Raw genomic sequence first — 15,571 nt, forward strand, 5'->3', positions numbered from 1 at the left:
CAACAACATTTATTTATATTAAGGTCATTTAAGTATTAAGTTAAAAATGTGAAAAACACTACAAATTTTTAAAAAGGTTGTCAAAATGTTATTGTACAATTTTTTGGGCAAACGTTTTTGCAAAATATTTGCCAATGAACTCTTAATAGCATAACGTTATGTAAAAAAATTTTGTATCAAGTTTTAACAAATGTTTTCTGAATTTTATTAAAACGTTTTATACCTTCACATACCCTTAATAATATAACCCAAATTACGAAAATATCCGCTTCATACGGCAGTTTTGCAAAATATCTGTTGATTTTTTAACCCGCCCCTCCCCATCGAAATTCGCCCCCCCCCAAAAAAAAATGTGTGGTGCCGCCACTATAATCAACACATGCCAAGAAACTGTCGAAGTGATCCTCCCTCTCTTTTCTTGAAGTTATTCTTTCTTAGAATCTTCATGTACTTTTTCCAATATTGTAGGCCTATCAACTGGTAGCCCCAACGTAATATCAGGATTGAGTCGGTTGACGATTTGAAGAGCGCTGAAATTTCAAACGAAAAAAAAAAAGAAATCTAAATTATGATCTCGCTCACGTATGTGATGGTCGTGTCTGCATCAATTAGGTACAAATCTTCACAAAAAAGGAAATGATGTTCTGTGGCTTGTTCAAACTTAACACCAGCGTCGTAGTCAGGATTATTTCCAGAGGATTGCAAGAGGAGGGCCAGGGCAGGGGTGAAAGGTGACGAAAATTGTCAAAAATATTTTTAAAAGGCCTACAATTTCTATAATATTTCAGTGGACAGCATCCAACCAGAGAAGATTTCTTACCCTTCCCAGAATCCTTTGCAACATGATATGTAACCTCATTTCGTCAAATGATACTCCCATTACTTTGAGCTACTTTGTACAGGTTCCCTTTGTTTTCATTTTGAGAATAGACTGGCTAATTAGTACAGCCAATATCCTGAAAATACCATGCTTATTCATGTTTTTACCTGCACGGTCATGGATCATAATAAATTGTCATGGAATATCATGGAAATTCCTGTAACAGGATTATAAGTTTGACTTTTCAAATATGCAATGCTAAACATTTGGAAATCATTCCTCGAATATCCTGAAACCGACTTAATAACTGTTTACAAGATGGGTAGCTATTAAAGAGGATTACACGGAGTTGTGAAAAGTTGTATTGTCACATGGTATTAGTGGTAATTGAGTTTACTTTACTCCAAGGACAAGCTTCAATCAAGTGAATTCTATCTTAAGCATGAATGGTTACCAAATATGTCTCTTTCATAATGGCTTAATAGGATTTTTTTCTCCTTTTCAACAAGTAAATGATGTTTGCATTTCAGTTAACCACAAATAATTGCTATATCCACAAATCCTCTGTCAGGACATTCCAGGAAAACATTTTGACAGTCACAAGGGTTCTGAAATAAATTATCATGGTTTTTCCTTAATATTGTCATGTTTTTTTCTGATGGAATATTAAGCAGTCAGTGATAATCCAATGTAGGGATCTTTCATGTCCTTTCAGGTAGATCCATGTAGATTGAGGAATTAAAATGGTATTTTCAGGATAATGGCTGTACTACTAGTGTAAACATGGGACGATAGTCAAGAAATAAACGTATTTTGTTTGCTCTGTTCATTGTGGTACATTTTGTGACCCATGTTGCACTAGATAGTAAATCAGTACCGGAAATTGAAATGAGAGATGTGGATTATGGGAAGTGTAATACATCTCCTCCCGTATCTAACAGGGGTAAGATGACCTACATGGGGGACTTGCCCCATCCCCACGGTTAAGTCACTATTCATCAACACACACATTTAAGTAGCAACTGGACGATAGACAACCGCCACGAAATAAAAACACCCGTTAGCAACTGCAATATTTGTCATTTGTAATCATAGACTAAGAATCGTGGTTTCAAAAATGCAAAATAACACTATGGTATCATATTGCTATAGTTCATTGGCGTCTGGACTAAGAATGTTTGTACATAAGACATTCGAAGATACTTTTTAGGGAATCTATGTACATAAATGTGACGCAAAAACAGACACTTTTGGGCTTTTCAGGTTTTTACATATCTTAAATATAGAGATATTTTGCTCCACAACGCCGTTTTTCCCCATTGAAATCGGACGTTCCTAAGCGAAGATATTGAGTTCGTAAGTTACGGTATTATAAAATTGGAAATTGAGATATCAGCCTATAAAATGTATTATTGACAATGTTGAGAATAGAAATTATCTTGCAAAATGTCTCAGAAAATACAAGATGCCAGTTAATCTGAAACTTTCAGACAATATTTTAAATATTAATAACATCACAAATTCGCAACAAACCCAAATTGTGAAAAATCACCCGGGCAGATTTTTTGGCTATTTCTCCATTTACGATCCTGCCCAAAAGTATCTGCTTTCGATATAACACGTCACAAATAATGGGGTTTAATACAGAACTGCATCCTGATGACTGAGTATATTTGACATCTTTAGTGTGATTTGGACCCGCTTTGACCCAGATGAATATGTAAAGCCAAAACGCGATTTAATGGTAATTAGTAAAAATTTAAACAAAAGGTTCCATTTCGTGTTGGATAATCATTTCTCTGTGGGAAAAGTGTGATAGCTTGAAAGGACACATGTACTGTTTATTCCTGATTATATCTATTCGCACTTCAGGCTAAACAGAGTATATACTTACACTATAAGACATAAAGGAACGATACGTGCAGCTGCCATTGCCAAAAATACACTGTTGGGCTGTGTTTGCACAGTAGCTGAGTATATGGAGTTGAGGAACAGTGGCGAGATGAATGAAGAGAGGTTCAACACACTGGATTCACAGGCGAACATAACACCTAGGACGGAGATAAACAAAGTACAACTTACTGGTTTGAAATACCACTATCGCATTACATTACCACTTCTGTTACTATCTTAAAGGATTACGGATGACTCCGGCAATCACAACATTATGCCTTATATGTAAGAAAAATAGTTATCAAGTGCAAATCACGTGGTTTTATTTAAAACAAACTCATAGTGACCATAAAAACGAATAAAACATCCGTCTCTCAACACGCGATACTCAAAATTCCCGGGCGCTTAAATTGTCGAGTGCAATGACGTCCCAGTATTACAATGAAGGCTGACGACAATTGAACACCATTACGTCATTGCACTTAGACAATTTCGGTGCGGGAATTTTGAATATCGCGTGTTGAGAGTCGACTGTTTTTATTCGTTTTTATGGTCAATATGAGTTTGTTTTAAATAAAACCATGAGATTCGTGTTTGATAATTATTTTTCTAAAATATGAGGCATAATGTTATGATTGCCGGAGACTCCTTTTAACTTATAGTTCAAAGATTCTCATTCAGTTACGGTGACGAACACCTTCCGCACAAGTTTTATTGCCCTATTTTGAGGAACGCATTTTCATTATTCCCGTACAAACATAATTAGGCTAGCCTTTGTGATTTCTTGATCTGAGACATTTTTCGGATACTGATCTTATTGTTTTTAACAAATCGAAAATAATTGAACAAATAAGGCTCATTTTTGACTAAAACTTGCTATCTTGATTCTCTAGACTGTAATAATGTGGAGACTTGGAACCAGGTATGCCTCGAGAGTCAACTTTTCACAATTGAAATAACTACTCATATTCTCCAATATTATTGTCCCCATAAACATTATATAGTGACTTGAGTCTCTTATCTCGACTCGTCTCGAAATGCTTCAACACGACAATGAAATAACTCGACTCGTAATTGCCATACCTTGTTCATCAGCATTCACCAGTTTCGACAACATCAGATGAAACATTGGCTGATCAACAGCACGTGGAGCTGTTAATGCAGCAGCTAAAATAAAACAATAAAAAACATAAGAATCGTAAAATATGATTTGTAATTCTTCACACACTAAAAGAAATCTACTGGTATACTTTGTCCAGAAACAAAGTCGCAAACACTGTTGCTCACATAATAACGCCTTTCCCAAGTTGTCAAAAATGTTCTAAAACGGATTCAGCATATTTCAATTATTATTTATTAACTTTACCCAGGGTATGCCCGAATCAGCTTAAAGCTGTTCTAATTATGAAGACACTATTGTAGTATGAACTATGTAAACCATAATAAGAATGAAATAACATAGTATGCTTCCGTTAAAGATGAAGGAATCTTCTCGTGTTATCTCATTTTACCATGTTTACCGAAACGGCTTGATTTCCCGGCTTGATTTAAGAAATAAAGGGTAATGCATGATCCTTTACACGAAAATAATGTGTCCGAGGCAGTAAAACGTAAATAATGGGTGAGGCGCAGCCGAACCCATTATTTAAACGTTTTACTGCCGAGGACACATTATTTGCGTGTAAAGGATAATGCTGCACCCTTTATTTCTATTCTATTACCACAAAATAGTGTGATTTAAAGAGAAAATATCATATTTTTTGCCCAAATATTTCAAGTTGTTTACCTCAAGGTGGAGCGCATACGCGTAGCCAAAGCGTATGCACATTCCAGTAACACAACCTAACATTCCATTCTCCCCTATAAGCAGGTATGCACATACAATAACACACCCCTGACATTCCTTTTTCTTCCCTACATAAGCAGGTGTGCTGTGCGCTCTGCTGTGCGCTGTGATGATAGAAGAACATAAAGTTCGTTGCCCTTGACACTTTATCGCTAATTAATGGTCTGTCACGTGACGCGTTTCAACAAATCACAGTGCGCGATTTTGAATAATGGGTCGTGGGGGTAATAGAATTAACATTAATGGCCGGGCAGGGACACCTTGGAAGTTAGTTTACTATTCTTCCGTACGCTCTTGCAATGGATACAAAAAAGGTGCAATTTAAAACCCTTTTTGTCCGGCGTGTGTATATATAGCACCTTAAGCAATGCTTTGGTTCTATAAAGATCCTTTGAAAGTGCTACAAAGAACTTATAAAATCCTTGGGATTTAGCGCAAAGTTAGGAAGAGTTAGGAACAATTTTTGGTTCTAAAAATACAATTTTCTTGATTAAAGAATCTTTTTTTTTATTATTCTACAAGGATTCCTTAAACTATCATAACCGTTTTGTTAGCTAAGGAACCTTTTTTGGGGTTCTACAAATAAAGAACAGTAGAACAGAAAAGCGGGGTTCTTTAGCCAAGAAAATGATTTTTAGAACCAACGAGGTTTCACACTCCTTTTCACTTTTCTTATCTTTGCGATAAATCCCTGAAATAATGAATTAGTAAGTTCCTAGGCTTATTTGAGTCTTTAAGGTTCTTTATAGAACCTTAGCAATGAAGAACCTTAGCATTGCTTAGGGTGAAATAGACGGGACAAGAAAGTTCCAAGTTGCATCTTTTTTCTAAGAGTGCGAAACACTAGAGCCTCAACCACCCTTCCGTCCCAAATAGCTGCCATGACTTACCCAGAAATAACTCAAGTATTCCTTGCGAATGTGTTAAACAGTCCATTAGCCACTGCGAACAGCAGCATTCCAATCTGAATTATCCAAGGATCCTAGAAAGCTAGACCCTCAACCACCCTCCCTCATTACATATAGATGTCACGACCAAAATACCCCGGGGAATAACTAGTAAATGCGTTAAACAATCCATTGGCCACTGCGGACAACATTCATATCTGAGCCACGTATCCGTGAAACACAGAGCCTCAACCACCCTCCATCCGAAACAGATGGTATGACTTACCGAGAAATAACTCTGAAGTATTCCTTGCGAATGCGTTAAACAATCCATTGGCCACTCCGAATATCATTCCAATCTGAATTATCCACGTATCCGAGAAACACAGAGCAAAACCTTTGCTTCCTAAAATCATACCTGTCGAGAGTTATATCAAGTATGTTATTTGAATTAGAATAGGCCAATTGCATAATACATGGACGGCTTGAGGGGAAATGAACCCGCTGTGCTTCTCCATACTGAACAGACACGTTCATTCTAGGAAAAGGAGTTGGAAAACCTGTTTTGTATGCAGATCCTTATGGTTCACTGCTTTTACGAATAAAGGCCACAAAGAACCATTTTAGACCTAAAAACGTGCTGTAAAGGTCAGAACAGAAACTATACATCACAAGAGGTGATCATGCTCTATCACCCGATAAAGTTAGAAGTTCATTGGGAAAAGCTCAATGTAAGCTTCACAGTAGAGTAATGGTATTTTAGACAATAATATGCAAATAAGCTCATTAATATTCATAAATATGCAAGTAAGATGACACAAAACTATACTGCAAACTATACAGCATATCAAGTCAACACATCCTATCACCATACCAAGATTGAAGTTGATCGGTTATGCACAATTGGTTAATGGTTTGCTGCCGCCCAGACAGCCAGGCAGCGGGGCAGGCAACCATCTGGGCGATAACATAGGCCCTACATGCGTAATTAATTACCACGCCGGGGATTGTTGATTATTATAGATAGTGCTTAGTCCGTCAATAAGTACTCTCGGCAACGCTCCCAACCGAGCCCCCAAAAAGCGAGCACCAAGGCAAGTTACGGTTGGGTTGGCTACCATGGGTAGGCTTATTTCTTGATTGATTGATAGACCTAACGTGTCGTATAAAGTTGTATTAATTTTCCTTTAATCCGATAGCTTTCTTACCTGCTGCAGACAACAATAGCACCATTGCTGAATACCATCCAACTGTCACAGAACCCCAACAAAATGGCGGTCCTAGTCCATAAATGATGGTAACGTTCAACGAGGCCTGGCCCAAAATTTCAGTTGTAAAGGCAATAAGAAGAAGAAGAATTAGTTTCAATTGTCTTCTGTTTGTATTGTGACGGAACAGTTCAATGACGCTTTCTAGTCTTGATTTGTCGATTATGTGTGTAATCTCTTGTGAATTTCTACATACAATTGTCTCAATCAAAAATGGCGGCACAGTCACGTATATTAAACATAAAAGCAACCCTATCAATCCCAGCCATAAACATGCTGCAAATCCTACTGCCGCAATTAACATTCCAACAAGTATTTGACTCAAACCTATACCAAGTACAAATATTGCCTGTATTATGACTATGCGTATCATACGTTTCTCTTTGGTCGTAACGTCCGCAATGTAAGCGTAAGCACCGGCTAGTAGCAGCCCGTAATTTCCAGTAACACCCTGAAGAAAATATGCAATTGCGATAACCCAAAGGGGGAGACTGAAATACAAAACAAATAAGTAAACTATTGCCGACAGCGTAAAGCCAATTATAGGCAAACCTATGGCAAATTTACGGCCTACTTTGTCCCCCCATGCACCGATGATTGGAGCCGTAAATAAGGACGGAAAGTAGCTGCTTATGGTAATAATCATACTCCAAAGCGATACATCTGCTTGTATTTCTTGCTCTATGATATAATCGGGATCACTGCTATTCTGTGAGCACGTCCCATTCTCACCATACTCATCTAGAGGTAAAGTGTAGTTCCGCGCATCAGCAAGTCTTTGTTTCAGATATTGTGGTGAAAGTGTAATAAACACACCGATAATTATTGATGCGAATAAGACTATAGGCTCCACCGTCACCCGTCTGGAGGACGCCCTCTTTACGGACACGGGTAATAGAGGTGTTTCGTCAGAGAGTTGGTCTTCGTCTGGTTCCACAGTAGTTGGAGATGGTGGTGGTGATAGTCTTTCATCTGTGAACTCCATTTTGAAAAGCAATCCTTATCTGTATAATAAATCACACGTTTAATAACCAGTCATAGTATTATTATTAACAATAATATTGCAAAATTTTTGAAGAACAATCTTATGCATCCTCTGATACGCATCTTGAACATGTTGAAATAGGTGGAAGGCACATTATCACACCTTCTGACACTGTGCGGAATTTGAGCGTAATTGTAGCACTTGTTCAGTGCCTGTATGGGACCATGACAACCCCTCTCTGACATTACAAAATCCACCAGTCCTATCAGCGCCTCGTTGGCTGCTTCGCGGCCATGCGAGCTTTGCGCGCATCCCCCCCGAGGAATTAGAACTAGTTCTACGTAATTGTTGACACCAACATTACCAAATCACAACAGTTTAAAATATAGGGTCCACAACTTATAAATTCCCCCCTAAATACTTTTTAAAAGAAATCGATAAATATTTGACGAAATGCAAACGTGTAAAAAGATACGGGTAGCCGTATTTATTTTACACATTTGGACCAAATTATATCGACACACGTCATTGCGTTCAGTCAATTATGGTTCATTATGTAAAAAAGATACCGTTTTAAACCCCTAACAGTGTTAAAAGTTGCATCTGAGTCCATAGGAGTCAACTCTCAAACAATACAATAGGCCAGGTCTATTCATGTGAAAAACTCAAGGACTCCGAGGAGGAAAATTATTTACAAACAGAGAGGTAGACAAAGGCCCAGGCATGTCAAAACTGTCCTGCTTGTCCAAATACTCAAGTATCAAAAGGATGGTCCACAATCCCGGGGGGTCACTCCCATTGTGGCCTGTACACCAACTTTTAAAACGGCCTCTTTTCTGACACAATTAGCCATTGTGACTGAACGCAATGGGGTCAGTCCATGTCAAAACAGACTGAGTGTACACCCACCCTCTTGGATTATGCTCTCCTTTGGCTCAGGGGTACCTTTCATGGACCCCTAGGTGAGGTCACAAGAAAAAATTCAAATTCAATTTCGTTTCCGAATGGCGGGCCATCTAAGTTTGGCGACCTTGACCAAAATTGGGAATTTAAGGTGTCCAAATGACAAAGCGCTCTCTTTGAGAGGCATTTTCTTCTTAATTAAATCAGTTGTGACCCTCTTTTGAATGTGGTCACTCACTGGCTGTGTCTGAAATGCCTAATGCCAAAAAAGATTGATTTCGGAATTTCGTTGGGATTTCAGAGGGGGTCAAAATCAGCACTTCATACTGTTCAATCAAATTATCTTTGATTTTGAAGGACCCATGATAATGCCACAGTGCACTTATAGGTCCTAATTATGTTCAGAATGGATTAACCATGTGCCAATGTCTATGAGCAATTAAAAAAAAGAGACATTTCTAGACCCCCTACAGAATTTTATGCCCCCTAAAGTGGTTCAGCCACAAATGGCGCTTAAAATCGGCAAATTTTGACACCTAATAACTTTAGGTGTACACCAGATATGAATTTCTAGTCTTTTGCATCTGAAAGAATGTAGTCTAATGTTACTAGGAACATAAGATTTGTTTTGTATTATTTGTGTTTTGATACTTTCAAAAAGGTCGTTGACCTATGAACATTTTTCGTCATAGCGCCCTCCTGAAAGGTCTGACACATAACAAACTATACATTTTTGGAATCCTCATGACCATATGAGTAATTTGATATATTACTTGACATAATTGGGAGCATTCTGACAATTTGACCCCCATAACCTGTACTTTGCATGTGCATCGTTGCCAGGAAGTGCATTTTTGACCCCCTTAAAAATCCATACAGAGGATTAGAAAGTAGTTTTTCTTATTACTTGACTCAAGAGCAACTTGAAATATCAGGATAAATAATACAAATGGCTATAAAGTGATCAAAAATATAAAAAATATCATACTAAAATTGGCATTTTGTACCGTATCCTGTATGCATGGTATGTTAGGCAAAAATGACTATTTTTGAAAGCGTCAACGTAATACTAAAACACAAAAATACAAAAAACAGATCTTATGTTCCTAGTAACATTAAACTACATTCTTTCAGATGCAAAAGACTAGAAATTCATATCTGGTGTACACCTAAAGTTATTAGGGGTCAAAATTTGCCGACTTTAAGTGCCATTTGTGGCTGAACCACTTTAGGGGTGGCCTAAAATTCTGTAGGGGTCCAGAAATTTCTCTTTTTTTGAATTGCTCATAGACATTGGCATATGGTTAATCCATTCTGAACATAATTAGGACCTATAAGTGCACTGTGACATTATCATGGGTCCTTCAAAATCAAGATAATTTGATTGAACAGTACGAAGTGCTGATTTTGACCCCCTCTGAAATCCCAACGAAATTCCGAAATCTATCTTTTGGCATTAGGTATTTCAGACACAGCCAGTGAGTGACCACATTCAAAAAGAGGATATCAACTGATTCAATTAAGAAGAAAGTGCCCCTCAAAGAGAGCACTATGTCATTTGGACCCCTTAAATTCACAATTTTGGTTGAGGTCGCCAAACTTTGATTGCCCGCCATTCGCAAACGAAATGGAATTTAATTTTTTTTCTTGTGACCTCACCTAGGGATCCATGAAAGGTACCCCTGAGCCAAAGGAGAGCAAAATCCAAGAGGGTGGGTGTACACTCAATCTGTTTCGACATGGACTAACCCAATGATATGTGACGCTATAAAGTGGTCCACATGTGTAAAACAAATAAAGCTATAGGCCTACATACCTTTTTACATTTTTACATTTCGTAAAATAGTTGTGGACCCTATAGTTGCTAACCTTAAGATCAAAAGATTAGTGTGTGAGTATTCAAACTTTAAAAAGTCCCGGGCCGGGGGCACTCAATACATAATTATGTGTTCTCATCACCGAGCAGAAATCCACGGGAAAGGGTACTTTTTCACGCATAGTCGCGGTCCACGCGGACCGCGAATAGGGTAGCTATTTCATGCTATTTTGGGAAAAAGGACTTTTAGCGACAGCAAGTCAGCGTTTAGGGTATGAATTTTAAAGGACATGAAGGCTATTTTTTGCAGCATTTTTACCATTTGTAATAAAAAAAAAATGCTAAAAAATGTTAACAATATATGACCCCCCTTTTTTATTTTGTTTGTACCCGATGACCCCCATTTTTTTTATTGCGCCTACTCAATGACCCCATTTTTTTGGTTTCGGCTACCCAATTACCCCCTTTTTTCTAGATTCTCTAAAATAGCATCATCAAAATAATGCCGAAACTTTCAAATTTGGCTCCATTTTTCAAATTTATGCCGAAACTTTCAAAATTTTGCTCAATTTTTCAAAATTTTCTACCCGATTACCCTTTTTTTTTTTTTTTATACTCAATGACCAATGACCCCCTTTTTCAAAATATTATACCCAATGACCCCCCCTTTTTATTTTGTTTGTACCCAATGACCCCTTTTTTAAAATAACAATTTGTACCCGATAGGCCCTACTTCGCGACGCCGCTAGGCACATATACCGTCACTTCTAAAGTTGAGTTTCCCCCCCCCCCACCCCCGGGATTAATCCATGAAAGTGGCTAGCTGTTTAAACTTCTTTTTCTTAGTAGATCACTTGAAAGGATACCTCTTTAATGGTAGGTCAGTGAAAAGGGTGTCTAAATGCAACTGGTCAAATGCAACTGGTCAGTGAAAAGGGTGCCCAAATACCACTGGTCAGCGAAAAGGTTCGCCATTTCACAAGTTGCTCAGTGATTGGGGTTGCTATTTTCTTCTTTTTCTTAGTATATCAGGGGAAAGGGTACCTTTTTATGGTAGGTCAGTGAAAAGGGTGTCTAAATGCAACTGCTCAGTGAAAAGGGTCCCCATTTCACAAGTTGCTCAGTGATTTGGGTTGGTATTTTCTTCTTTTTCTTACATGTAGTATATCAGGGGAAAGGGTACCTTTTTATGGTAGGTCAGTGAAAAGGGTGTCTAAATCATGCAACTGGTCGGTGAAAAGGGTGCCCAAAAATGATACAACTGGTCAGTGAAAAGGGTCCCCATTTCACAAGTTGCTCAGTGATTAGGGTTGGTATTTTCTTCTTTTTCTTACATGTAGTATATCAGGGGAAAGGGTACTTTTTTATGGTAGGTCAGTGAAAAGGGTGTCTAAATCATGCAACTGGTCGGTGAAAAGGGTGCCCAAAAATGATACAACTGGTCAGTGAAAAGGGTCCCCATTTCACAAGCTGCTCAGTGATTAGGGTTGGTATTTTCTTCTTTTCTTAGTAGATCAGGGAAAGGGTACCTTTTTATGGTAGGTCAGTGAAAAGGGTGTCTTAATGCAACTGATCAGTGAAAAGGGTGCCCAAATACAACTGGTCAGTGAAAAGGGTCCCCATTTCACAAGCTGCTCAGTGATTTAGGGTTGGTATTTTCACCTGCCCCAGGTCAGTGTTTAGGGTGTGAAATTTGAGGGCCTCCTTGATGATGACAACACAAAAAAGCCTGCATATAAGTGCCCCCCCCCCCCCTTCCGGGCTTTACAGGCTGATACAAGAGCTGATACCATTTCATGAAATGAAAAACTAGACAACTTATTCGGCATACCTAGACAGAGTATTCCTTTAATCAACAAGTTGTGTATATTGCGACCTTTACAGTCAAATTAAATAAACCTAGTTCAGCGGGTACCTATAGCAGAATAATAGCCTCAACTTTCCCCTACATTAATTATTGTGTTTCGACTGAACTCGCGCGTGCGAAACACATATTACTTGTTGCCTGCTGATATTAGCTGCTATTTGATATTCAGTTCACTCAACCTTTTGTTTTTCTTGCTCTTGCAAGTACTTGTATTTAATACAAGTACTAACGCTACCTATACTTTTGCTGGGATACAAGCGAGTGTCAAGTTATCATTTTTGGCACAGATTTATATGGACATCATCAGGATCATGGAGGCGCGCAAATATCATGAATATTACAATTTCAGATATTACCTTTTTTTTTGTCAAGAAATATTTCTGATAAAACGTGACTTGCTTAATTTCATGCTTGATAATGCATGTAATGAGGTCACTTCTATAGCAGACGTCCCCATAGACCATGTACGTAGTAGACATGCACTCCGAGTCTGAAAGCTTCTGAATTGATCATAAAACTTTTGAATCAGTATTATGGTAATAGGCCTAATGGTAATAAAATACTAGACAAGGTATTGTTAGTCGAAGCAGCCGTGCACCCGTGTTCGACTAATATTTCCATCGTAAATAATAAAACGCCGGTTCCATCGTTTTATTCAAAATCTCGGATTTTGACCCGGGGGTCACTCCCATTGTGGCCTGTACACCATCCGCGATAATGAAAACGCGTAAAAAGGGTAGTTTTTCGTGGGTAAGCACGATACGCGCGTAACGCGTTTAGGGTGTTAAAAACATGAAATATTGGGAAAAGGGTAGCAAATTTGCAATTGCTAATACGCGGAAATGAAATTTAGGGTATGAAATTTGATGCAAGGAATAGAATCCTTGTTTAGGGTAGGCCTATTGCTTTAGCCAATGGTTAAATCCTCGTTTAATGTGCTTTTCAAAAGTTGATTTAGTATCGCGGATGGTGTACAGGCCACAATGGGAGCGAACTCCCCCCCCCCCCCGGGTCCACAATAGAGTGATTCACGCCAGTGAGGGGGGGGGGGGTCGGTGGCCGTCGGTTCATGTAAGGCCGTCGGTAGACGGAAGGCGTTTGGTGACAAAAATTGGGTTAACAATGGACCCTATAAGGGGAGAATTATAACCAAAAAATGATGCAAAATTGTGAATGAAATTGAATTTTAAATACAAATTATGTGTTTTATGTTGGTACCGACCGCCTATAGGCCTAATCCTTTTTTTTGTTTGTTGTTGTTGCTCTTCACTTTTTCAAACCATGCAAAAAAATATTGGGTCAACAAATCACAACTTCCGTCGGAAAAAATATTTCCGTCGGTACATTTACAAGTTGTGCCCCCTCGGTTCCAAAATCCTTGTTCGAAAATTTCTAACTTTCGTATGAACAACCGATAGCTTGTGATACTAGTATTCACACGGTAACCATCGTGTCGTCGTGGATAGTAGATAGATTTCTCGATCAACAAAATCCTGGCCACTGATTCACGCAACATGAATAGGGGATTTAAAAAAATGTGAAGTAGGACCATGTGCTTCTTTTGTCCAATTTGACATCAAGATTTCGAATGGAAACAGTTAAGACCCAGAACACGATCATGTCAGAAATTTATACATGTATCATTGTTCTGGGTCTGAATATTCGGACTAGGAAAATAAGGAAATGCATTATGCTTATGCATGGGCTGACATTGATTGTAAAAATATTCCGGGAAAATATTCTACGATATACGGTATGCCCAAATAGCCCCGGTTAAAATACATTGATAATATATGTATAAACATAGGCATTCAGAGTACCTACCTGAGCTGAATTCATTCGTGAATCTATTCTCACTGCCCAGTCGAGTTTATTACCATACCATATGTAGGCCTACTGGTATCCGGCCACTCATGCACCCGCCTGGCCTAGCTCGGGACACTGGATTTCACTATTAAACCATAGATTATCACAAATCTATGATTAACCCGACATCATTCTTTCGTGTAGATTCACACAATACGAACCGACTCAATGACTTTCACATTAATATTCACTAGACCTGCTCTGTCAATAGGCATATTTACATAAATCCGCTTTGGCCATCCATACTTCATACACTGCATGCCAACTCTATAAATAGAGCCCTTCCAATTATTGTGTACATGTACAAGGAATGGCATGGCATGGTCCATGAAACATGCATGTACGTGAAATATAACAGAGTGACTAAATCGCGAGTTAAGCGCTCCACAGACTCCGAGTATTAGACGTACAATATTGTATGTAACATATACGTTATTTAATCTATTGCCATTCTATTTCCAGTAATGTTTAAGTTCTAACGAATGTTTGATGACGAAAAATCGATAATATGTTACATATATTAGGGAACACCCCAAACGTTCGATGAAGCCCTATAAACGAAAGTCCTTTCGTTAGAAGGCTAACCCCCTCCCCCCTCCCTTCTATTAACGTAAGTTTTCAAATATCGAAAATTCCAACCCGGATTCATAGGATACAGGACCGTCGCTATGATCGGGGATGTGGAGGAGTGCAACAATGCAATGATATTGATCACGTTTATGGAAGAAACCAATATTCTATTTTATTTAAAAATATTTTTCTTCATAACTTTTTGGCACGAAAAAAATTATGACTTGCTGGATTTTCAAATAAAAAAGAATCAAGGTGCGGTACAGCTGATTAAAAATGAACTTACAAATTGCAGGTTGCGAGTACTGCACTCTATATTGATTTGAAATTATTTCGAAGCAACCACTGTAAAATGTCAATATCGTACTTCAGAAAATACTAAATTTATTAAATCCTTAAAAAAGATCAACTTTGACCGATGTTTTAACTACTTTTTTACAAACGTATTCGGAATTTTTGGACCCCTTCCCTCCTCCCTAACGAAAGGACTTTCGTTTATTATAGGGCTTCATCGAACTTTTGGGTTGTTCCCTTAGGCTGCGTTCACATAGAAGTATACTATTCGGGTATACGGTGCACGTTTTACAGGTGCACGCGTATATAGTTCAATCGAGCAAGGCAATTTCATAGTACCGGGTCACATAAGGCTACGATCGCATAGAAGTATACTATTCGGGTATACGATACACGTTTTGCAGGTGCACGCGTATAGATTAAATCGAGCAAGGTAATTTCATAGTACCGGGTCACATAAGAGCTATTCGAAAAGGCCGTATACCTGCGTATAGTATAGTATAGTGGGAATCGCGCGTGTTCGATTTTAGTGCAGCGTATACCGTCCAAATTTTCA

The 15,571-nt window shown here is 38.3% G+C and overlaps 1 protein-coding gene across 1 annotated transcript; it reads right to left on the bottom strand.

The window, feature by feature from the left end:
- Positions 1–340: 340 nt before the first annotated feature.
- Positions 341–14,395, bottom strand: LOC140166526 (proton-coupled folate transporter-like). Its single transcript, XM_072190008.1, has 6 exons — positions 14,110–14,395; positions 6,655–7,718; positions 5,733–5,864; positions 3,797–3,880; positions 2,715–2,871; positions 341–530 (listed from the first exon to the last, which is right to left on the bottom strand). The coding sequence occupies exons 2-6, from the start codon at positions 7,697–7,699 to the stop codon at positions 425–427; spliced, it is 1,524 nt and encodes a 507-aa protein (XP_072046109.1). The 5' UTR covers positions 7,700–7,718; positions 14,110–14,395; the 3' UTR covers positions 341–424.
- Between the last annotated feature and the right edge of the window lie 1,176 nt (positions 14,396–15,571).

Source organism: Amphiura filiformis, chromosome 12, assembly GCF_039555335.1.
Source record: "Amphiura filiformis chromosome 12, Afil_fr2py, whole genome shotgun sequence".
Lineage (NCBI taxonomy): Eukaryota > Metazoa > Echinodermata > Ophiuroidea > Amphilepidida > Amphiuridae > Amphiura > Amphiura filiformis.